At 40.2% G+C, this 25,737-nt stretch overlaps 1 protein-coding gene and 3 pseudogenes across 2 annotated transcripts; all 4 read right to left on the bottom strand.

Moving 5' to 3' along the window:
* Positions 1-13,424: 13,424 nt before the first annotated feature.
* Positions 13,425-14,394, bottom strand: LOC111543920 (annotated as a pseudogene).
* Positions 14,395-21,835: 7,441 nt separating this feature from the next.
* On the bottom strand, positions 21,836-23,684 carry LOC116418871. Of its 2 annotated transcripts, none has more exons than XM_031935961.1 (2): positions 22,752-23,684; positions 21,836-22,147 (listed from the first exon to the last, which is right to left on the bottom strand). In XM_031935961.1, exons 1-2 carry the CDS (start codon positions 22,919-22,921, stop codon positions 22,042-22,044), a joined length of 276 nt encoding a protein of 91 aa, XP_031791821.1. In that variant the 5' UTR covers positions 22,922-23,684; the 3' UTR covers positions 21,836-22,041. The 2 variants fall into 2 exon arrangements, with proteins under 2 accessions (XP_031791821.1, XP_031791820.1); XM_031935960.1 differs by having other exon boundaries at positions 21,836-22,206.
* Positions 22,080-22,221, bottom strand: LOC111544015 (annotated as a pseudogene).
* On the bottom strand, positions 23,293-23,993 carry LOC111543921 (annotated as a pseudogene).
* Positions 23,994-25,737: the final 1,744 nt, after the last annotated feature.

The raw sequence follows: 25,737 nt of genomic DNA on the forward strand, positions 1-25,737 counted from the left end.
GAGCTGAGATCTGGCCACTGCACTCCAGCCCTGGCGACAGAGCGAGACTCCGTCTCAAACAAAAAAATAAATAAATAAAATAAAAATAAAAAGTCAATAAGTTGGACTTTATCAAAACTAAAGGAAACTTCTTTTTTTTTTAATTTTTTTTATTTTTTAAAGGAAACTTCTGCTCTTCAAAAGACATAGTAGAAAATTAAAAGCAAGTTACAATATTTGCATAATATACATGTAACAAAAATAGATATACCTGGAAAACATAAAGAACTGTTAGATTTCAATTAAGAAGACAAAGTCACCAATTCAAATATTGGAAAGAAGAAAATATGCCTCTAATTGAGGACTGGACAAAAGATCTGAAAAGGCACTCAACTAAAAAATATGTAGATGGTCAATATACACACACAAAAATATATTCAGTGTCTTTAGTCATCAAGAAAATTTAAATTCTAACCAAAATTGAATACTATTATGCATCTGCTTAATATATGAAATTAAGACTAACACATTTTGTTGAGAATGTTAAGCAACTGGTAAATCTCATACATTTCTGTTGGGCGTGTAAGAAAATAAAACCATTGTGTATATGTACACAATGGTACAAAAAGAATGAACTGTGAAATCACATACAACATGGATAAACCTCAAAAATATGCTTAGTGATAAGAAGTTAGAAAGCAAAATGTTATTTTATTCTGATAAGATTCTTGTATTGTCAAACTAAATTCTGGCAATAGAAAGCAATCATTGGTTTCCTGGGGCTGATGGTGGTATACAGGGTGCAATGGGATGGGGCGTGTGAAAAAATTTTGGGTCATGGAAATGTTCTATATCTTTTTTCATTTTTAATATCATTTTTACAATAAATTGCTTTGAGGGCCTTGTAGAAAATTAACTATACATATGTGTTTCTATTTCTGAATGTTCTGTTTTGTTCCATTAATCTATTTGTTCATCTTTATTCTAATAATAACCTGTCTTTTAAAGTGTAGCTTAATAAACTTTTCTTGATGTTTTTTAAAAGAATTTTAAAACAAAGACAGACTGGATATTCTGTTATACAACTTTTAACACATTTGAAATCAGCAGAAAAGTTGCTTTGGGTAAGTCTGGGGTAAAGGATTGCCTATATCTGATTTTAATTGAAAAGCATTGCAAGAAGGGATAATATAAAAAACAAAAAATCCTCTTTTAACTTAAAATGACTTATCTGTATGAATAAGTAATAGAGTACAATACAAATATATGCAGAACACGTTGAAGGCTAAGCCTGATGTAGGGTAGAAGCTGTCACTGACAACGCTTTGTTTCTGTCTTACATGCAAAGAAATGTTCTATATCTCGATAATGGTAGTGATTACATGTTTGTACATATATGTCAGAACATCAAACTATACACTTAAAATTGGTGTATTTTATTGTATATAAATCATGTCTCAGTATATTTGATTAAGGCATAAAACATAAACAAATGAACCTGCATCATACATACAAGCTAATACTATAAAGCTCTAGGCACAAATATAAGGGAATGTTCCTTTGATCTCGGTTTAGGAAAATGTTTATTAGACAAGACACAAGAAGTACTAAACACAAAAGAAAACAATTGTAAATTTAATTAATCAAAATTCTATAAAGCCTGCCCTCATTAAAAGACACTACTTAATAATAGAAATTCAAGGCACAGACTTGGGGAGAATATTCATAGTACATATGTGTTCCAAACAAACTTAATTCAGAATATATAAATAGTATGATTAAATAATTTTAAAATGATCTTATTACTATGAGCAGAAGACTAGGGCAATTTACTAAAGGAATGAATAGTCAATAGGCAAATGATAAAAGAAGGCTCAACATAATTAGATATCAGACTAATGCAAAATAAAACTAAATGAGGTACTACTTACCCTCCCTAGAATTATTAATATATTGTAGATCATTCCAAGATGGCTGAATAGGAACAGCTCCAGTCTACAGCTCCCAGCATGAGCAACACAGAAGATAGGTGATTTCTGCATTTCCAACTGAGGTACCATTTTCATCTTATAGGGACTGGTTGGACAGTGGGTACAGCCCACGGAGTGTGAGCCAAAGCAGGTCATTGCCTCACCTGGGAAGCGCAAGGGATAGGGGAATTCCCTTTCCTAGCGAAGGGAAGCCATAACAGATGGTACCTAGAAAATCGGTACACTCCCACCCTAATACTGCACTTTTCCAACAGTCTTAGCAAACGGCACACCAGGAGATTATATCCTGCACCTGGCTCAGCACCGGTCTCAGTGGAGCCTTGCTCACTGCTAGCACAGCAGTCTGAGATCCAATTGCCAAGCGGCAGTGAGGCTGGGGAAGGGATGTTCACCATTGCTGAGTCTTGACTAGGTAAACAAAGTGGCCAGGAAGCTCAAACTGGGTGGAGCCCACCACAGTTCAAGGAGGCCCGTCTGCCTCTTTAGACTCCACCTCTGGAGGCAGGGCATAGCGAACAAAAGGCAGCAGAAACTTCTGCAGACTTAAATGTCCCTGTCTGACAGCTTTGAAGAGAGCAGTGGTTCTCCCAGCATGGAGTTTGAGATCTGAGAACAGACAGACTGCCTCCTCAAGTGGGTCCATGACCCCAGAGTAGCCTAACTGGGAGATACCTCCCAGTAACGGCCAACTGACACCTCATACGGCCAGGTGCTCCTATGAGACGAAGCTTCCAGAGGAAGGATCAGGCAGCAACATTTGCTGTTCTGCAATATTTGCTATTCTGCAGCTTCTGCTGGTGATACCCAGGCAAACAGGGTCTGGAGTAGACCTCCAGCAAACTCCAACAGACCTGTAGCTCAGGGTCCTGACTGTTAGAAGGAAAACTAACAAACAGAAAGGAATAGCATCAACATCAACAAAAAGGACATCTACACCAAAACCCCATCTGTTGGTCACGGTCATCAAAGATCAAAGGTAGATGAAACCACAAAGATGGGGAGACAACAGAGCAGAAAAACTGAAAATTCTAAAAACCAGAGAGCCTCTTCTCCTACAAAGGATCACAGCTCCTCACCAGCAATGGAATAAAGTTGACAGAAGTAGGCTTCAGAAGATCAGTAATAACAAACTTCTCTGAGCTAAAGGAGGATGTTCAAATCCATCACAAGGAAGCCAAAAACCTTGAGAAAAGATTAAACAAATGACTAACTAGAATAAACAGTGTAGAGAAGACTTTAAATGACCTGATGGAGCTGAAAACCATGGCACTAGAACTACATGACGCATGCATAAGCTGCAGTAGCCGATTCAATCAAGTGGAAGAAAGGGTATCAGTGATCGAAAATCAAATGAATGAAATGAAGCAAGAAGAGAAGTTCAGAGAAAAAAGAGTAAAAAGGAACGAACAAAGCCTCCAAGAAATATGGGACTATGTGAAAAGACCAAATCTACATTTGATTGGTGTATCTGAAAGTGATGGGGAGAATGGAACCAAGCTGGAAAACACTCTTCAGGATATTATCCAGGAGAGCTTCCCCAACCTAGCAAGGAAGGCCAATGTCCAAATTCAGGAAATACAGAGAACGCCACAAAGATACTCCTCAAGAAGAGCAACCCCAAGACACATAATTGTCAGATGTACCAAGGTTGAAATGAAGGAAAAAATGTTAAGGGCAGCCAGAGAGAAAGGTCAGGTTACCCACAAAGAGCAGCCCATTAGATTAACGGCAGATCTCTCAGCAGAAACTCTACAAGCCAGAAGACAGTGGGGGCCAATATTCGACATTCTTAAAGAAAAGAATTTTCAACCCAAAATTTCATATCCAGCCAAATTAAGCTTCATAAGTGAAGGAGAAATAAAATCCTTTACAGATAAGTGATGAGAGATTTTGTCACTACCCAGCCTGCCTTACAAGAGCTCTTGAAGGAAGCACTAAACATGGAAAAGAACAACTGGTGTGAGCCACTGCAAAAACATGCCAAATTGTAAAGACCATCAATGCTAGGAAGAAACCGCATCACCTAACGAGCAAAATAACCAGTTAACATCATAATGATGGGATCAAATTCACACTTACAATATTAACCTTAAATGTAAATGAGCTAAATGCCTCCAATTAAAAGACACAGACTGGAAAATTGGATAAAGAGTCAAGACCCATCTGTGTGCTGTATTCACAAGACCTGTCTCACATGCAGAGACATACATAAGCTCAAAATAAAGGAATGGAGGAAGATCTACCAAGCAAATGGAAAACCAAAAAAGCAGGGGTTGCAATCCTAGTCTCTGATAAAACAGACTTTAAACCAACAAAGATCAAAAGAGAAAAGATGGGCATTACATAATGGTAAATGAATCAATTCAACAAGAAGAGCTAACTATCCTAAATATATATGCACCCAATACAAGAGCACCCAGATTCATAAAGCAAGTCTTCAGAGACCTACAAAGTCACTTAGACTCCCACACAATAATAATGGGAGACTTCAACACCCCACTGTCAACATTAGACAGATCCATGAGATAGAAAGTTAACCAGGATATCCAGGACTTGAACTCAGCTCTGCACCAAGCAGAACTAATAGACATCTACAGAACTCTCCACCCCAAATCAACAGAATACACATTCTTCTCAGCACCACATCACGGTTATTAATTGACCACATAGTTGGAAGTAAAGCACTCCTCAGCAAATGTAAAAGAATAGAAATCATAACAAACTGCCTCTCAGACCTCAGTGCAATCAAATTAGAACTCAGGATTAAGAAACTCACTGAAAACCGCACAACTACTTGGAAAGCGAACAACCTGCTCCTGAATGACTACTGGGTAAATAACGAAATGAAGGCAGAAATAAAGATGTACTTTGAAACCAATGAGAATGAAGACAGTGTATAGAATCTCTGGGACACATTTAAAGCAGTATGTAGAGGGAAATTTATAGCACTAAAGGCCAACAAGAGAAAGCAGGAAAGATCTAAAATCGACATCCTAACATCACAATTAAAAGAACTAGAGAAGCAAGAGCAAACACATTCAAAAGCTAGCAGAAGGCAAGAAATAACTAATATCAGAGCAGAACTGAAGGAGACAGAGACACAAAAAACCCTTGAAAAAAAATCAGTGAATCCAGGAGCTGGTTTTTGAAAAGATTAACAAAATAGATATACTGCTAGCAAGACTAATAAAGAAGAAAAGAGAGAAGAATAAAATAGACACAATAAAACATGATAAAGGGGATATCACTACTGATCCCACAGGAATACAAACTTCCATCAGAGAATACTATAAACACCTCCATGCAAATAAACTAGAAAATTTACAAGAAATGGATAAATTCATGGACACATACACCCCCCTAAGACTAAACCAGGAAGAAGTTGAACCCCTGAATAGACCAATAACAGGCTCTGAAATTGAGGCAATAATTAATAGCCTACCAACCAAAAAAAGTCCAGGACCAGATGGATTCACAGCTGAGTTCTACCAGAGGTATAAAGAGGAGCTGGTACCATTCCTTCTGAAACTATTCCAATCAATGGAAAAGGAGGAAATCCTCCCTAATGCATTTTATGAGGCCAGCATCATCCTGATACCAAAACCTGGCAGAGACACAACAAAAAAAGAGAATTTTAAACCAATATTCCTGATGAACATCGATGCAAAAATCCTCAGTAAAATACTGGCAAACCGAATCCAGCAGCACATCAAAAAGCTTATGCACTATGATGAAGTTGGCTTCATGCCTGGGATTTGCAAGGCTGGTTCAACATACACAAATCAATAAATATAATCCAGCATATAAACAGAAACAAAGATAAAAACCACATGATTATCTCAATAGATGCAGAAAAGGCCTTTGACAAAATTCAACAGCCCTTCATGCTAAAAACTCTCAATAAACTAGGTATTGATAGTATGTATCTCAAAATAATAAGAGCTATTTATGACAGACTCACAGCCAATATCATACTGAATGGGCAAAAACTGGAAGCATTCCCTTTGAAAACTGGCACAAGACAGGGATGCCCTCTCTTACCACCCCTATTCAATATAGTGTTAGAAGTTCTGGCCAGGGCAATCAGGCAGGAGAAAGAAATAAAGGGTATTCAATTAGGAAAAGAGGAAGTCAAATTGTCCCTGTTTGCAGATGACATGATTGTATATTTAGAAAATCCCATCGCCTCAGCCCAAAATCTCCTTAAACTGATAAAAAAAAAAAAAAAAGGATACAAAATCAATGTGCAAAAATTACAAGCATTCCTATACACCAATAATAGACAAATAAGAGAGCCAAATCATGAGTGAACTCCCATTCACAATTGCTTCAAAGAGAATACAATACCTAGGAATCCAACCTACAAGGGATGTGAAGGACCTCTTCAAGGAGAACTACAAACCACTGCTCAATGAAATAAAAGAGAACACAAAAAAATGCAAGAACATTCCATGCTCATGGATAGGAAGAATCAATATCATGAAAATGGCCATACTGCCCAAGGTAATTTAGAGATTCAATGACACCCCCATCAAGCTTCTAATGACTTTCTTCACAGAATTGGAAAAAATGACTTCAAAGTTCATATGGAACCAAAAAAGAGCCCCCATTGCCAAGACAATCCTAAGCCAAAAGAACAAAGCTGGAGGCATCACGCTACCTGACTTCAAACTATACTACAAGGCTACAGTAACCAAAACAGTATAGTACTGGTACCAAAGTAGAGATATAGACCAATGGAACAGAATAGAGCCCTCAGAAATAATACTACACATCTACAACCATCTGATCTTTGACAAACCTGACAAAAACAAGCAACGGGGAAAGGATTCCCTGTTTAATAAATGATGCTGGGAAAACTGGCTAACCACAGGTAGAAAGCTGAAACTGGATCCCTTTCTTACACCTTACACAAAAATTAATTCAAAATGGATTAAAGACTTAAATGTTAGACCTAAAACCATAAAAACCCTAGAAGAAAACCTAGGCAATACCATTCAGGACATAGGCATGGGCAATGACTTCATGACTAAAATGACAAAAGCAATGTCAACAAAAGCCAAAATAGACAAATGGGATCTAATTAAACTAAACAGCTTCTGCACAGCAAAAGAAACTACCATCAGAGTGAACAGGCAACCTACAGAATGGGAGAAAATTTTTGCAATCTACCCATCTGACAAAGGGCTAGTATCCAGAATCTACAAAGAACTTAAACAAATTTACAAGAAAAAAAATCAACAACACTATCAAAAAAGCGGGCGAAGGATATGAACAGACACTTCTCAATAGAAGACATTCACGCAGCCAAAATACATATGAAAAAATGCTCATCATTACTGGCCATCAGAGAAATGCAAATCAAAACCACAATGAGATACCATCTCACACCAGTTAGAATGGCAATCATTAAAAAGTCAGGAAACAACAGGTGCTGGAGAGAATGTGAATAAATAGGAACGCTTTTACATGGTTGGTGGGAGTGTAAACTAATTCAACCATTGTGGAAGACAGTGTGGCGATTCCTCAAGGATCTAAAACTAGAAATACTATTTGACCCAGCGATCCCATTACTGGGTATATACCCAAAGGATTATAAATCATGCTACTATAAAGACACATGCACACATATGTTTATTGCGACACTATTCACAATAGCAAAGACTTGGAACCAACCCAAATGTCCATCAGTGATAAACTGGATTAAGAAAATGTGATACATATACATCATGGAATTATGCAGCTGTAAAAAAGGATGAGCTCCTGTCCTTTGTAGGGACATGGATGAAGCTGGAAACCATCATTCTGAGCAAACTATGGCAAGGATAGAAAACCAAACACCGCATGTTCTCACTCATAGGTGGAAATTGAACAATGAGAACACTTGGACACAGGGTGGGGAACATCACACACCGGGGCCTGTCAAGGGATGGGGGAAGTAGGAAGGGATAGCATTGGGAGAAATACCTAATGTAAATGACGAGTTAATGGGTGCAGCACACCAACATGGCACACGTATACACATGTAAGAAACCTGCACGTTGTGCACATGTACCCTAGAACTTAAAGTATAATAAAAATTATTAATATATTAAAAATACAGGAAAATAAAACAGGCAGTGCCAAAAGTTGGAGGGAATGCGAAGCAGCTGGTAGGAAAGTTACGTGGTGTACCCAAATCTATAATATGATTTGGGAATCATATTATAGAGTTAAATGTATACCTACCTTATGACCCCAGAAGTGCTACTCCTAAATATATAAGAGAGAGGAATGAAAACAAATGTCCACAGAAGATTTGCTCAAAATATGTTCATGGCAGGTTTGTTTATAACAGCCAATAATTAGAATGAACAAAATGTCTATCAACAGATAAATGAATAAATATGTTTTTGCATATCCATCTAGGTGACTACATCAATAGAAAGACAAACTATTTTACATGCAATAAGATAGATGAATCTCATAAGCATTAAGTTTTCTGAAAGAAGTTAGACACACAAGAGTACATACTATAATATTACATATATCTCAGATTCAAGAAGTACAAACTGAACTGTGTTGATAGAAATCAATTATGTGTTGTCTCTGGGTAGGGAGTCACCTGGAAATTCGCATGAGATAACTTTTGGATGTGATAAAAATGTCATATTTCTTGATTGGTGGGGTGGTTAAATGGGTGAATGTATTTGTAAAACCTCAAATAACTGATACTTAAAATACTTACATTTTTAAATATAAGCTATTCCTTAATTTAAAAATAGGAAAAAAGTGAGCGTAACAGGGAAATTAAAAACCCTCATGACCATGTTTTTTAAAAATCTAATTAACAAAATACTATACTTAGAGAGGAACTCTAAGTATAGTATTAGAAATGGTGATAAAGAAACAAGAGCAAAAGGACAACTTCTGGAAGTACTAATATCGGGAGAACAACAAGAACAACAACAAAAAAAAAACTGCCAATGGTAATAACTTAAAAAGTCAGTTGGCCGATTTGATATTTGCCAAAACAAGGAATGTTTAGAGGCTCCAATTGACAGTTGCATACTTTCTGATGACAACACAAGAGGGAGCTCAAGAGCTGCAAAACTAGGAATACTATCCTCCCCTTACAAGAGTACATGAAAACTAATCTCACTAAACATGAATTCAGGAAAAGATCACCCCTATATCTCATACGAAGTTATTATGAGAAAAAAATCATTAGCAATACAGCATTACTATAGAGAATAACTGTGCACCTGCAGAGTGAAAACCAAGATATCCTGCCCAGGTTCTTGTTCAAATAAAGGACTTGTTGCTCCCCAACTGATGGTAGCTCTGTCAGTAGGCAGACTTTAGCTGTCAACTTAGTCATTGTGTCAGCAACACAGACACCTTGTCCAAAGTAACAGGCTTCGTGGAGCAGACTACACGCAAACAAAATTATGCAGATTAATAAAGCCCTGGTCATCATGGCCCAGCTCAGGATGCCTTTGAACGGTCATTCTAGCTACGGCACTCACTGTTGGGTCAGCTGAGGCTGTCACTAGGAGTGCATTCGGCTTGACCTCTCTCTGTACCCAATACTTCCCCCCACATTCCACAGGTGTTAATCCCATGCATTTATTAACAAATACTCTACATGCCAAGCAATCTCAGAACGTGCTTCCCAGGGAACACAACTTGCAATAGCCAGGAAGATATGACTTCAAAATCTCTGAAAACTCTAAGTAAATATTTCAAAATGAGGTCAAAGAAGTTAAAGAAGTGATAGAAAATACAAAATAATAGCAAATATCAGAATCATAAACTTAGGAGTGAATACAGGAGAAGTTTTGAAAAGAGGGGATAAATTAGGAAGCAGTTGGAAATGAAAGAAAAATTATTTCATAAATGAAGGCTAAACTTGGAGGAACATAAGACAATAAACATGATGGATAAGGCTATAACAGAAAAAGATACAAAAAGAGAAAAAAAAACTAGAGTAAAAGAAAATAATAATCCTACGGAATATATCTCTGTAATTATATTGTTATAAAGTGTGAAAGCATGAAAATACTAATGCATGATATTAGAAGCCATGAATGTTGTTTCTGTTAGAGAATAGGCGGTGGGTAATGAAGTGTTTGGAATATTATATTTTTTGACCTGTTCATATTCACTTTGTGATAATTAATTGATGTGCTCATCATAATTTGTACACTTTTCTGTGTGTTTGTGTTTAATTAAAAAGCGTACATGGTATACTGTTCTTTCATGGTTCTGATATATTTCATACGAATGTATCAATTACTTTGTTTTTCATCCTATGCAGTGTCTATGTATCCCCCCTAGGGATTCTCTCTTATCTTTGGGTATCTGTGTTTCATGTTAAAGCTTTCTTCAAATGTCTGATAACTCTTGGATGTTCAAATATATTCCAGACCACAGCACTAAAAAGCCCCTTTGAAGCTCTCTGCACATGGGGAGACCTTGTGAACTGGTGGGCTCCAATGAAGAAGTCAGGCAAAGCAATGCTATTCATTTTGTTGAAATTGCTCCTAACTTCTCATTACCTTCTCCAGAAAGAAACACTCCTACTACCTAAGTGAAAGGTGTAAGACTGTCTGTCAATTTGGGGTCTGAGTGTTGGGAAAGAGGCTGGTGGTTCCTCACAGTATGAAAGCACTCACATTTACTTCTCTGCTTGGAGTACAGCCCTTTACATTTGCCTCTGTTCTATCGAGTGTTTGAAGTCAGAAGTCCTTAGTTTAACTGCCATAAAAGTTAACCTCCAATCTTAACCTGGCATGTAACAGATACAAAGCAATGCTACTCCAGTGGGAGTCGGCAGTCTAGTGCTGATCTATGAGCTTTTTGTTATTGTCTTGTAATGAGACAGGTATAGAAACTAAATTATATTTTTGTTACTTACCAGTGGTAAGCAACTATTATAAAATTTGATGTTACTGAGACATACAAACACGCAATCAGACACATTTTTTGGGACAGAGTATAGAATAGCTCAGGTGCTTTTCATTTCTTTTTTCTAGTCATTGATTTTTATTGTATTTTATTGAAGTATTGGCTTTCTATGAAATGTAAAATGAAACTGGTTCTTTACTACAGATGATTTGAGAAGCACTGATGGAGAATTTGAGTTCCTTATTCAGATATTAAACCAATCTTACTCTTTCCAATATCATCTGGATGACCCAATTGTGACAAGAATGTCCAGATACAGTTCAGCGTTGTGCACTGGTTGGCTTCTCTGTTTTGCAGGTGTGTTTTCAACTTTCTCTCTTCCTCTTACAACCATGTCAATCATCTTTTTTATTTTTCCTTCTATAATTGTTTTGATGTCTCCCCTGTGTTGTTCTCTCCTGTTTACCTTCTTGATGAAGGCTTATATGTATTTTTTAATACACCTACTATTATTTTAGTGCATTTATAGGTAGAACATACATGTTAAATCCCAAGAGATTTACTTAGTATGTAATAGAAGAGTTCACAACAAAATTCACCGTCAATGTTGCTAGAAGTATAATAAAGCTCTAATAAGCTCTAAAATGCAGTGAAATATTTTAATTCAGCAATATGAAACCATGACAGGTCATATACACACCAATAACAATATAGTGTACTAAAATAGTTTAATTAAATTTAATTCATAAAATAAATATAACATCTACACATACCAAAATTTTAACCTAAGTGAATGTGCTTTGCTGGGCATAATTCATAAGAAACCATTAATAAAACATAACAATTTATAAAAATAGAACTGTCAATCACATTCTCCCACAACACAAAACTAAACTAGAAATAAATAACAGAAGTTTTTTAAATATCAGCAAGAATTTATCTATAAAACATAAACACTTCATTCCTAAATAAATATTTGGTCAACAGATGAGAAATGTAAACCCATTAGAAAAAAAAAAAGAATAGAAAGAAACAATGGTAATAACCAATGTTTTACTTGAAATGCCTTAATTATTTAACTATGAAAATGAAATGAAGTAAAATGAAAATAAATAAAAATACTCAGACCAAAAACTGGAAAAGGGAGATAAAAATAGGAACAGAGATTATAATTTTTAAATATAAAAAAAATTATTTGTGATTTGACACATTTTAATCTGAAAATCTAAATAAAGTTAACAAGAAAGAATACATTTATATTATACCCCAGAAAAAAGAAGCTGCATATGAAATATGAACTTCAGTTTTATTTATTATTATTTTAAAAGAATACTGATAATCTACACCATAGCTAGAGAACTGCACCCAGGATAGTCAGGCATCCAAAATTCAGGTCACGTAAGTTATGGAAAACATTCAGATTGTCATAATAACTGTCTCAAACATCTGTGAATCAGGACTCGACTTACTGTATGACACAAGGGATAGAATACATGAAAAGCAGATGCAAACATCAGCTGAAATGAGAGGGAATAATAGTAAGAGCTGAGTGCAATGGGATCATACATTTTGTGAGGTCGTTGATGCCCAATCAGTGGAGAAGGGTTTCCCTTAGAAGAAGAAATTTCTGTACGGGTGAGAGATTGGACCAGATGATCACCAAAGTACTTCTCTCTCAAATCTTATATATTCCCATGATAAATTTGAAACTGGGTAGCTTTCTCTTCATAATAAATTCAGTGTGGAAAGCCATGTAGGTACCTTTAGCCTGAGATGGGACAGAATGGTTGAATATTGTTTTCCATTCCATTATGTAGCATAACTTCTATGTTACATAAGAAGTGGTTCAAAGGAGCAGTCAGAAAAGCTATCCCAAAATACCTGTTTTGAAGAACTTGAAAGACAAAAAATCCTCTCCGTTATGCAAAGGTTGTTTGATATGAGTTCTACATTGTATATAGTTTCACATTTTGCACTTCTTTTACACTTTCTTTTATACAGTTTATAAGATACAAATAAAACCCCCGTGAAGTAGAACACGAAAATTACATTACCCCTACTTTCCATGTATTAGAATTTAGATTCAGAGAAGAGTCAAAGCTTTAGTCATGACCTAACCAGTGTCCAATTTTAAATCATCTAATTACCTACATGGTAGTTTTCCCTGCCATGTCATACCACTAGATCTAAGCCACCTTCAGGCCTCGACACCTCATTTTAAGCTGGACATAACCTTAAACAGAGTACAATCAGAGACTTCGGTCAAACAAGACAAATATAGGGCAAAAAAATGTTGGCCGCTAAGACCTTTTTGAGGACTATAAATCCAGAGGAAGAAGAGAAAGAGGAGGAGAGTTATGTTTTATTGCTAGATATTTTGTAATCTCTCTTAATTACAATGACTCCAGGAAGAAAATATTGCTATCTCTGCTATACATAGAACATGAAGGCCCCAAATGTCAAACAACTTATCTGAGGCTTCACAGTTAGATAGATAATCTCATGATTTAAATAATCGTGACACAATTGGTCTAATGGTGTCCATACTCTTAGAAAGTATTCTGATTATAGAGTCTTAAGAGAAAACCCAGACTTTCCAATCAGTTTCTGAATAGCCAGCTGCCCATCTTTGTTCTTGAGACTGTATACCATGGGGTTCAACAGTGGGGTGATGATGGTATAGGTCACTGTCACCAGCCTAGCTTTGTCCGATGTATATTTGGCTGAGGGCCGCAAGTAGACAAAGGAAGCACAACCATAATGGACAATGACTACAATGAGATGGGAAGCACAGGTGGAGAAGGCTGTTTGCTTGCCTTCAGCTGATGGGATCTTCAGGATGGTGTAGACAATGAATCCATAAGAAACGCAAATAAATATCAAGGACATAACAAGCACCAAGACCCCAAAGATGAAGATGACCAGTTCATTGATGTAGCTGTCAGCAGAGGCGAGTCGGATAACTGGTGAAATATCACAAAACTAGTGGTTGACCTTGTTGGAGCCACAAAAAGGAAGGCTAAAGATCAAAGTTGGAGCCACAGAAAGGAAGGCTAAAGACCTAATACACCTGATGTATTAGGAAGCCACTAATAATGCAAGTTGCTACCAGTTGTCCACATACTCTCCAGCTCATGAGAACAGTGTAGTGCAAAGGCTGGCAGATGGCAGCATAATGATCATAACCCATCACTCCCAGAAGCAGACAGTTAGTGACAGCAAAACCAATGAAGAAGAACATCTGGGTGGCACAGCTTACAAAGGAGAGTGTCCTGAGTTCAGAGAATAAGTTGATAAGCATCTTGGGCAGGATAACGATTGTGTAGAAGATTTCCAAGATAGAAAGAATACCCAGAAAGAAGTACATGGGTGTGTGGAAGCTGTGATCCAAGTGAATGACTGAGATGATGATGATGTGTCCACTCCATATAATCAAGTAGAGGCAGAGAAAGACCGCAAAGAGGACAAGCTGCAATTTCCCAAGGCTGGAGAAGTCCAGCAGTAGGAACTCAGTGACAGAGGAGGAATTAGCCATGAAGAGTTGATCCCATGGAATAAAGCCAATACGATCAGACCCAGAGATCTTTGGAACTTAAAATTCAGGGAGACTTACTCTCATAAAGTAGCCATGCCAGCCTTGTTTGAATGAGAAACAACAAGCATGGGAGAGAAAAAAGAGTTGTAAATGTAACGAGAAGATCTTCTAAATTGATATGCATTCAAACTGCTATTTTTCTGCTGCTGATTTTAGCAGTGAATCTGGGGACAAATGTTCATAGGAAGTGTACAGTGATTTGCTCAAATAAAGCCTATCCATCAGGTCCCCTACTTGGAGACTCATATAGATCCCATCTAATTTTTTAATAGAGTAGTTCCTCCTTATCCAAAGTATTGCTTTCATTGGTTTCTAGTACCCAGGTCAGTTTCAAGTACAAAAGTCAACTGCAATCCAAAAATATCAAATGGAAAATTCCAGAAATAAACAACTCATAAGTTTTAAGTTGTGTGCCCTTCTGCGTATCATGTTGAAATTTCACCTTTGTGCAGTGTATCCAGACTGTATATGCTATTACCCATTAGTCACTCAGAAGCCGTCTAGTTATCAGATCAACTGTCATGGTATCACCAAGCTTGTGCTCAAGTAACCTTTATTTTCCTTAATAATGACTCCAAAGTGCAAGAGTAGTGATGCTGATATAATGTTATTATTGATCTATTTTATTATTAGTTATTGTTGTTAATATCTTGCTATTCCTAATTTATAAATTAAGCCTTATCATGGGCATGTATTATAGAAAAAAAAATCATAGTATATTTAGGGTTCAGTAGTACTATTCACAGTTCCAGGCATACAATGGAGTCTTGGAATATATTCCCTGCAGACTAGAGAGGATTCTTGTAACCTAATGTTATAAAATCCTTTATATTAATTATTATTTTCAATGGTCACACTTTTATCCTGATTACTGATACATATATCAATAAGGGATAGCATGAATAAGCTATAACACCATTGTCTGATGATTCACCTTTCTACTGTTTTTAATACCTTTTCCATCTAGAGAAACATCCATTTATCTTTGTGTTACTTAAAGAGCACTGTTCCCTTTTACAACTAATTATATAACCAATTTTTATGTATTCATTTGTTAAACATAAATTGGTTTTGAACTATTGCTATTGTTTTAGGACTAGCTTTATGATTACTCTACAGACTCTTTCAGGATTATAGGCCTGATTTCTCCTTACAGAAAAGACATGGCTAGAATCATTTAGTTTTGCTTCAGCATTCACTTGTTGCCCATTGTTTTATGTCCTATCCTTGATGTACCTGGCTTGGAGGCCCAAAAGGCTGTCATTCCAAAGAGCTGCCTCTAAAGTGGGCTCAGATACCTTCCCTAAGGCGTCCAATATATTTATCATTGCTGGTACTGAATTACATACATTTTAATCAAAGCATTCTTATTCTGTGCTACCTCTTGCCTAAATGTGTTCTTTTATCTAGATTCTGTATCTCAATAAGTAGTTTCAAAATACTCTTAAGCCATCTAAGCTATAAATTTCTAAGACATATTTAAACTCACCATTTTTCTAATCCTCCACATTCAATCTATTTTTGTTCACTTTTAGGATTCATTATTCTTTTTTTGCAAGTAATTGTCATTTGCTGGGACTATAGTAATATAAGTGAACTGCCAAGATTCTCTCTTCCACTCTGAGTAATCCTCCATAATAGCAGCAGAATTGTCTTTCTATAGAACAAATCCTATCATATTACCAAACCAACTGACTCTCAGTTATCTATCAAATATTCTAGGTCTTTCACACTTTTCCCAGTTTCATCTTTTCACTCATAACTGCCATTATAGATTCCTTCATATGTACTTCAGCAGTAAGAATTTTTACACAATCAAGTCATTTTTCATACTGCTTTCTGTATCTGGAAATAGTCTCTGCTTTATACTTACTGTTTTTCTGCTTTTAATTTTGTGGTCTCCTTTTACTTTTCATTTAAAATGACTTTATTCATAGAATTCTTCCTACAGTTTCCTAATCATGCTGCACTACTTTTTTTTTTTAATTTCCTGAGTAGTCACTAGAATCTTACTTGTCTTGCCACAAACTACTATTATAAGATTATCTTTGACTCTACAAACTATAACTCACCAGATAACAGAAACTGCATCTCGAACACATACCATGATACCCAACATATATTAAGTGTTTCAAACCCTGTTGAAAAAAATCAATGACCAATGATATCACTTTATTATCTAAATCATTTCAAAAGTCTCAAGTAGATGATATTTGATTCCAGGGATTTTCAAAACTCGTTAGCTTAATATTTACCTACCCTGTGATATTAACACTCTGCTTCAACATTTTGGGATGAAAAATCTCTCTGACATTATTCTCTGAATGTAGAGCAAAAAATTCCATAAAAAATATTGCTATATTATTTATCGTTTCTGGTTATCAAATAGTCTCCTCCATTATCTCACTAGCTAAACTTTTGATTTTAATTTTAGAAACACTTGATTTAGGGGCTTGAAGTCCTTTACAAATAACTAAATTCCTATCAATATTTGCTGTTCTGCTTAGGCAAATGTTTAATAAAATTTTGAAATGGGATGAGAACCAAGAGTTTTATTTTCTATCTCAATATATTTTTGAATGGCCTTATCTCTAAACTTTATAAATAAAGAATATACACCATGCATTTGACCAAAACAGATTCCTCACTAACATTCTTCCTGAGACATCATCTATGCCTTTCCACTTTCCATATATCCTTTCTTGGAGTGTTTTCTCACTTATAGGTTCATCCCCAGTATTAACAGTGACAAAGTATGCAAAGAAAGTTGGTGTACGTGAAAGAAAATTGGTGTACCTGAAAGAGAAGTAAGGTCACATTACTCAGTATCTACTCTATAACTCCTACCCCATCAACAATCTGTTCTTTCAAATTCATCCTTGGAACCTATGTGGAAACTAATAGTCAAAAATAAAATTTACTATGGAAATATTTGGCTTAACTCAGTCTAGGGTACTGCTTAAAGTTACTGGTAGACGGGGTACCAGTACAGATGATTGTGAAAAGGTTACTAGTTCTAAAGGTTAGAAACCCATAGATACACACCAGAACTTACCTCCCAATCTGGAAGCTGAATGGGGTGGGCTGGAGGGGTTGTTGCTGCCCTTCAGGCCAAGCACTAATTCCTCCAGTATCACAACCCTGCCCCCAAGGCAGACACGTTGATGAGGAGACAACGTATTACCATCTTTTATTCCAAAAATGCCAATGGGGCCTGGTGCGGTGGCTCACGCCTGTAATCCCAGCACTTTGGGAGATGGGTGGGTGGATGGCCTGAAGTCAGGAGTTCGAGACCAGCCTGGCCAACATGGTGAAACCCTGTCTCTACTAAAAGTACAAAAATTAGCTGGGCGTGGTGGCAGGTGCCTGTAACCCCAGCTACTGGGGAGGCTGAGGCAGGAGAATTGCTTGAACCTGGGAGGCAGGGGTCACAGTGAGCCGAGGTTGCAGTGAGCAGAGATCATAGATCATACCACTGCACTCCAGCCTGAGCAATAGAGTGAGACTCTTCAAAAAAAAGGAGCCAATGGGATTTTTCTTTCTCACATTTCCTCAGCTCACAGTGGCCCTGCACCTGGCTGCTGAATCTCTATGTAGGCCAGACTCACCTGAGTAATAAAGACTCCAACAGATGCAACAAATGAGGTTATGTTGACAGTAAGAAAACAACAACAACAACAACAAAAAAAACTACATGCTTTGGCCAGAAACGGAACCTAGGGAAGAGAAAAACATTCCACCTGAATCACTAATGCTGCTAGTTCAAAAAATTCTCCTTAGCTTATGATACATTCAATACTTCTAGATCTGATTTTGTTCATCATTCACATTAGGCCTAGGGTTCATTTTCCAGACTCTTTTACAGACATGCAAATCAACTGGTTCAAACTGAATGTAATGGCCCAGCTGTTTTCAGTTACACTGAACTCCCAGTTCCATCTGGGATGGAAGGGAATGCCAGCCTGGTGCAGAATTGTTTCCAGGCTAGGCACAAAGAAAAGGATCGGTGGCAGACTCCCTGAATTGAGGAAGTGAAGCTAAGTGTCTGGGGAGAGCAAGACAGAGTTCATAGGACAAAGATCCAGTGAGAAGAGGGCTGAGCAGAGAGAGAATCTGGGCGTATGTACAGGTTCTGCCACCAGTATTCAGCAGAGCACTAGTCAGTGCATGATTGTGAAAAGAGTAGCTGACTAGTACCAGGGAAAGAAACATCCAAGAAAATCATGGAATGGCATCCGGTACTCACACAGTGCAGAAAACAGTATCTGTTCACACCAGCCAGACTGGAATTATTCATAATTCATAATGCTTTTGTAATGGGATATAATCAGCCCTGGACTGAGCACTACTCCTGAACCACGTAAAAGTTCATAAAAGCAAGATCCAAAAGGATCCAACTGTTTACAGGTCACTTAAGTGCACCCCGGAAAAAATTCAAGATGATTTATAGGAATTATAAAATATAACTTTCCTGCTGACAAGGGAAAAAAAGGAATTTAAAAATAGCTAGTGTGCAAGATGGTAAACTTCACAATGTCCAGCATCCAATTAAAGAATATCACGTATGCAAAGAGCCAGGAAACGATGACCCATAAAGAAGGGAAATAATCAGTTAATCAAAATTGAACCAGACCTAACATGATGTTAGAATTAAGAAAGAGGACAGCCAGGAGCAGTGGCTCAAGCCTGTAATCCCAGCACTTTGGGAGGCCGAGGCGGGCAGATCACCTGAGGTTGGAGTTTGAGACCAACCTGGTCAACATGGTGAAACCCCGTCTTCAGTAAAAATACAAAAATTAGCCGGGCATGGTGGTGCATGCCTGTAATCCCAGCTATATGGGAGGCTGAGGCAGGAGAATTGCTTGAACCTGGGAGGCAGATGTTGCAGGGAGCTGAGATTGTGTCATTGCACTCCAGCCTGGGCAAAAAAAGCGAAACCCCCCCAAAAAAAAAAAAAAAAAAAAAAAAAAAGTTAAAGGAGTCCTCCAGGCAGAAGGAAACTGACACCGGCTGAAAATATGGATGAAAAAAAAAAAAAAAAAAAAAAAAAGACACTAAAAATGACATCTACATAGGCAAATTTATAATTTTAACATCTGACTAGCTGGCTGTGGCGGCTCACCCTGTAATCCCAGCACTTTGGGAGGCCGAGGCAGGCGGATCATTTGACGTCAGGAGTTCAAGACCAGCCTGGCCAATATAGTGAACCACCCCCTCTCTACTAAAAATACAAAAATTAGTCCGGTGTGGTGGCCTACGCCTGTTATCCCTGCTACTCAGGAGGCTGAGGCAGGAGAATCGCTTGAACCCAGGAAGCAGAAGTTGCAATGAGTCAAGATTGTGCCACTGCACTCCAGCCTGGCTGATAGAGCGAGACTCTTCTTAAAAACAACAACAACAAAAACCCAAAACCAAACAAAAACACATCTGACAGTTTAAACAAAAGTAATAAAGATGGATTGTAAGGTTTATAACACGTGTAAAGTAAAATGCATGACAATAGCATAAAGGCAGGGAGAGGAGTAATGTGAAGAGGTATGATACCACTTGAAGGCAGACTGTGGAAAGCAAGGCGGAATTTTTGAAGTTTCTTTCTTCATACACTTTCAGGTTCCCATACATACAACCTAGTTTTTTTCTGGAGGGATCTTATTTTTTAGGAGGCTTGGAGAGGCACGTTTTGCTTTGTGTTCTCATGGGATGCACAAGACACAAGGATAAGTGAACACTCTCTCACTTTTAAATACAGTGATAGGCCTGAGGAGAAACAACTGCAATTTTTTTTTTTTTTTAAATGAGATGGGATTCTCACAGAAGTTCATGAGGTCTGGAACTTCTGAGCTCCAGTGAGGCTTCCTTACGTCGGCCTATCAAAGCGTTGGGATTAATAGGCGTGAGCCACCGTGACTGGCCACAAATACCATTTAAAAGGACATCCCTGGATGGGCTCGAACCACCAACATCCTGGTTAACAGCCAAAAAGCTCTAACCGATTGCGCCACAGAGACGACTTCACTTACTCACCTTCAACAAAACAGATTAAGCATTCACTTTCATCTCAACATAGATTAAACCATCACTAACTCTAGGGATTGCCATTCGCTTTCTGCAGGACAAGTGTGAAGACTACAAAGCTTTGGAAACCCGGAGAGGGCGGGTCGACTAATCGTGTTGTTGCGCGTTAGAAATGCCTACATTGCCTGACTCTGAAGCCAGAAGGGCAGCTGAATGGCCTTCAACCTGCATTGACCCTCGCCTGCTTCATAAGCCAGTGCCTCCGGAAATGCCTGGATCTGAGACCCCCGCCTGAGCCTAGTAGGGCCTAAGGGAAGCCAAACGCCCCGACGGCTCTCATAGTAGCTCTTTCTGTTTTCTTGGGCCGCCTTCAGGCAATCATCTTCTCCCCCTTGCTCTCCCCTCACTCAATTCGACTTCAGTAGATCGGGTCGGTGGGGCGGGGTGGGGGGGAAGAGGCAAGGGAGTCAAAAGGGAAAAGGTGAAAAGGAGGAGGGAGACCAGGACGAGACAATAGGACAGCCCAGGATGCCCGTGCAGAGGGCACCGGCTGGATGCAGAGAAGATGGGACATGTATCAGAATGGAGAGGAGAAGACGTGAGAGAAAATCACAAGAACTTATAGCTGCCCAAGAATAAAGAGGTAGAAATCGCATAAATGTTTTTACATTTTTTAAAAAAATCGGGGGACCGGGCGCGGTGGCTCATGCCTGTAATTCCAGCCCTTTGGGAGGCCGAGATGGGTGGATCACTCACTTGAAGTTAGGAGTTCGAGACAAGATGGGCCAACATGGTGGAAGCCCGTCTCTACTAAAAATACAAAAATTATCTGGCCGTGGTGGCGCAGGCTTGTAGTCCCAGCTACTCGGGAGGCTGAGGCAGGAGAATCGCTTGAACCTGAGAGGCGGAGGTAGCAGTGAGCCGAGATCGCGCCCCTGCCCTCCAGCCTGGGCGACAAAGTGAAATTCTGTCTCTCAAAAAATATATATAAATAAATAAAGATGGGTGGGGAAGCAAAACGACAGGCCGTAGGTGTGGGGTGCTTTGGGATTCTATACTGGTTAGTACTCTGCGTTGTGCCTGCAGCAACCTCTGTTCTAATCGGAATCCTGGTACAGTCAGACTCAACGTTGGACCCACTTGGGCGAACCCATGTGTCTTTTGGTTTGCTTTAATTCCTGCACCAGCTGCCGCCTTTATCTGCAGCCAGAAAGCCAGAAAGCAGGGTTTACGGCTGGACCCACAGTGCCATACGGTCAGGGGAAAAGAAGGAAATCCAATAGTACATAAACAAAGGCTCAAAGAGAAACCGTCGAAGTGCTCTATGCCTCACCGTTTAGCAGAAAATATCAAGCAACTTTCAACCTAGCTGGTCTGTAGCTTCCACGAATGAAATAATGTATTCATTGTAGTCTTTCTGGTTGAGATATTTCAAATATTTGGTGGAACTTTTAATTAGAGGGAGAGATACTCTCCAGTGTGGAAGAAAAAAATGAGGGGGTGTGAGGATGAGGCGACTTTAGAACAGAAAAAAAGAGACAAGGAAGCCACGTAAACATTTTTGGGTGGGCGTCAGGCGATGTCAGTCTTGAACCCCCTTATGTTAGGTAAAGAGGGCAACCCTCTTCTAGCACAAACACCCTTTCCCACATTGAGGAAATCACAGGCATCAGCAACTCTAGAGTGCGATGAAGAAGCTTCACTCTGGGAGAACCCCCTTCGTGACCAGTCTCTCCCCTGCCAGGTAAGTGGGAATGAGCGCAGGCCCTGCAGGGACAGCACAGCCACCTCGTCCTGGCCTGACTCTCAGGGTCACCACCCTACCCACTGCCGCCCCTCGCCATTCTTCCAAACTACTCTCAGCCAAAGATTCCACCTACAGTCACCCTACAAGACAACCCAGGCTGCCTTTCAGCAGCGGCTCCCGCCCTGCAAGCCACCGCGCACTCTCACCCCCGCGGTTCTGCCCGCCGCCTCTGCCCAGTCTGTGCACTTCACCTCCCTGGCTCCCGCTCTCCCCTGAGCTCACAGTGTACTGAATGGAAAATGGGAAGCGTGCGCAAGTGCTTGCTGGAGTGCAGACTTTGTGGGATTTGACTGTGAGACCATCACTTCGACTTCCTAGTGCTGGTTTTCACACCTGCCTTCTGTTGGGGCACCGGCAACAGTTTTCCGTTTGTGCCTACTCCACGTGCTGTCTTTGTTGGCTCAGCGAACATCGCCTCCCTCTACCGCTCAATCAGCAAATGGGACTGCCGTCGAGGACCTCACCAGCTGCTCACCCTTCTCCCAACCTCGCAGGCATCGCCTCCAGTCGCCTCTTCCGAAGGCCTAAGGTGCGAACGTTAGCTGCGAACGGGGGTGAGGAGACTCCGCTGACGGGCCGGTGCTCGTGTCCAGGGCACACACAAACGCCACGACTTGGCTTGGCCTCTCTCTTAATTATTCGCATCCTCGGCCAGATAGGCGCCTCGTGGCGGCGGTGGCAAAGAGGGTGGGCTTATTGGGTGCACCTCCACGGGGACTGGCATCTCTGCACTGTTGTGTACACCTGAGCGAGACGCTCAGTCGCTCTCTAAAGCCGCGTCTGCGGATGACGGACACGGACATAAATAGGAGCAGTGTGTGGTGAGAGGTGGTCCACCACGACTTGCCCTACTTCGCCCGGGTTTGCCCCTCGCTGCGGAGGCTGTTCTGCATCTGGCCCTTGGAGCAGGCCGGCTGACAGTGTAATAAAGGAAGATTCCCGCGGGAAGGCGGCCAGTACAAAACAATTCCCTGACCGGGAATCGAACCGGGGCCGCAGCGGTGAAAACTCGAATCCTAGCCACTAGACCACCAGAAAGATAAGGGAGGTTGCTTTCTCTCCCTTCTTCGGTCTGAAGCGACAGTTTCCCTGTGCTCTGGAAGGACTTGGACTTTGTGAGGGTCGCTCTTTGCTCCTGGAGTCGTCTCACATGGCCATTGCTTCCCTGCTTTCTTCAAAAAAAAAAAAAAAAAAAAGAGCCTGCAGGCGACACATCGAGGGCTCCGCGGGGCGCACCAAGGCCAGAGTCCCGAGTCCTGGCGCGAGTTGCAGCGACCCCGCCGCAGCTTACCACTGGCCTAGAGATGCGCCTTTGCGAGGAGGCAGCAAGTGGAGAGACTGTTGCGGGTCGCCAGGGCCGGAGCCGCGCAAAGGGTTGCCAGGAGGAGGCGGGAGCGGGGAGGGGCCCGGGGTGAGACGTGGATACCCTCTGCATCATAAAGGACCCAGACCCCGGCACCCCTAAGATCATAAAGGACTCAGACGGATGCGGAAACCGAGACGGGCTGCATGGGAAACTCTTTCCAGGAAGGCTCCGGGGCCCTCAACTGGTCTCCCACCTTCCCCTGCAACCTGTGACGCCTACCATTTTCCCGTCTTAGGCGATGGCAACGCCACCTTCCGTTTGCTCCGGGCAAAACTTGGAGAGTTCCCTCTGACGCTGGAGTTTTTTCCTCAGATCCAAGATCCAATTGGTCACCAACTCGTGATTTCCCATCGGCCAAGTGCGTGGGCATTGATCTACACGCAAGTTTCTCCACCTCAGCGGAATGGCTACTTCGGGGTGGGGATGGGGTGGGGGAGGGGGGCCCCTCCCGGGGTGGAGGGGGGCCCTCCCGCGGTGGATTGTAAGGTGTTTAGCAACATCCGTCGCCTCCGCTGACTAGATACATGCCAGGGTGTTAACATTCTCCCTCCCGCTTCCCCCAGTCGTGGCCTAGCGTCTCAGCGGGGATGGGAGAGGCGTGTGAGGGCGAAGCTGCCCCCTGTTGAGAACCACTGGTGCGCTGTTGTCCTGCTCTCTGAACTTGTGCAGAGGACTCTCCAGGTGAAGGCTCAAGGATCGATCCAGCTCGAGACACCCTCGCTCCCCCTTACAGTCAGACCTTAGGATTTAGGCTTTAACATCTTGACATCACGAGATTCGAAACCTTTAGGTCTTTTCTTTCGTTCTGTCCTCCAAATCGGTCTCTTCTGAGCCTGTTGACCAGGGCCAGCCAGGCAGAGGGCTGCGTTCGCTCAATGAGGCTCCTCTCGCCCCTCCTGGAGTTTCAGGCCTCTTTCAGTTGAAGAGAAGCTTTATGGGCCACTACAGCTGCTGCATAACTGCATGTTGCATGCAAGCCCTAAATTGCTGATTTTTAAACAGCCTGATGGGTTTACAAAGACAATTTCTGAATAGTCCTAACAGTAGAGGTGCACTAAAGCCATTGTGCCCTGTAGCCCAGGATTCCACTAAGTTCTTTCAGGACCATTTATGGAAGATTTTTGGAGTTGTCCTTGGTAACTCCCAAGAATGTTTTGGTTAGGAATAGAATTTTAGATGTCATATATTTAAAAATTAAAACTAAAACTCTGGAACACATAGAGAGATGAGAATATATTCCCTATCCTGAGCAGAAAGATTTCTTATAGAATAGAACAGGCTTTAAAAATAAAGAAAAAATATGGCAAAATTTCATCAAACTAAATATTTTGAGAACTGAAATTAAAATCCGAAGCCACCCAACCAACTGGACAGACCCCTTCTTGGTCAAGGAGACCCCAGAGAAGTCTTAAATACTAAGTTCCTGGCCAGTATTTGGAAGGTCAGACACCTGTCCTTATACTCTTTCCCTTTTGTGGTTTAGACACAACTGACCAGCATTATTGTTAAAATAGAGATCATAAGACTGACATAACAGACTCCTTACCATAGGAAGATACTATATTATAAACAAGACCTAAGACCATGTGAGGCAAAGTTAAGTCATGCACCCCTCAACTTAAAGAATAAACTATGTTCTAATTGCCACAGGTTTCTTTCTTCTTCCTTTTTTTCTCTAGCTAAACAAGCACTGGCCTTGAGATAAGCAATGCTGAGATAAGCACTTGCAGCTCACCCATTACCATAAACTGGCTGAGCCCTCCCTACACAAGCCATAACGACAGTTTTTATTGGACAAGAGACTGATTTCAGTAACTTTCTCTTGATAAGAGACCACTGACTGTGAACTGGTTCTGGACAGTTTACAGAGGCTGTGCACTTGATTGGCTTTGTGTCCCTGCTTCACCTATTGAAGCATAAGGCCTAATTATAATGTATTGAAATGTTTCTCCACCCCAAAGTGAATATCGGTTGCATGTAACAGGCATGTTTACTCAGCATGCATGCAGCAGGATCCTTTCATGAATATTCAGAGCTCCTCCTATTCCCTGTTGAATATGTATATGTGGCCAACCAGATCAACATAAATCCCTGT

This window comes from Piliocolobus tephrosceles, chromosome 1 (assembly GCF_002776525.5).
Source record: "Piliocolobus tephrosceles isolate RC106 chromosome 1, ASM277652v3, whole genome shotgun sequence".
NCBI lineage: Eukaryota > Metazoa > Chordata > Mammalia > Primates > Cercopithecidae > Piliocolobus > Piliocolobus tephrosceles.

What these genes read in the sequence shown, in the direction of transcription:
- LOC116418871 (XM_031935960.1), bottom strand. Translation starts at nt 22,921, where the DNA reads ATGCGAATAATTAAGAGAGAGGCCAAGCCAAGTCGTGGCGTTTGTGTG. An exon ending in CCTGCGAGGTTGGGAGAAGG is followed by an intron (nt 22,207 to 22,751) that starts GTGAGCAGCTGG and finishes CTTACCTGGCAG; the next exon opens with GGGAGAGACTGGTCACGAAG.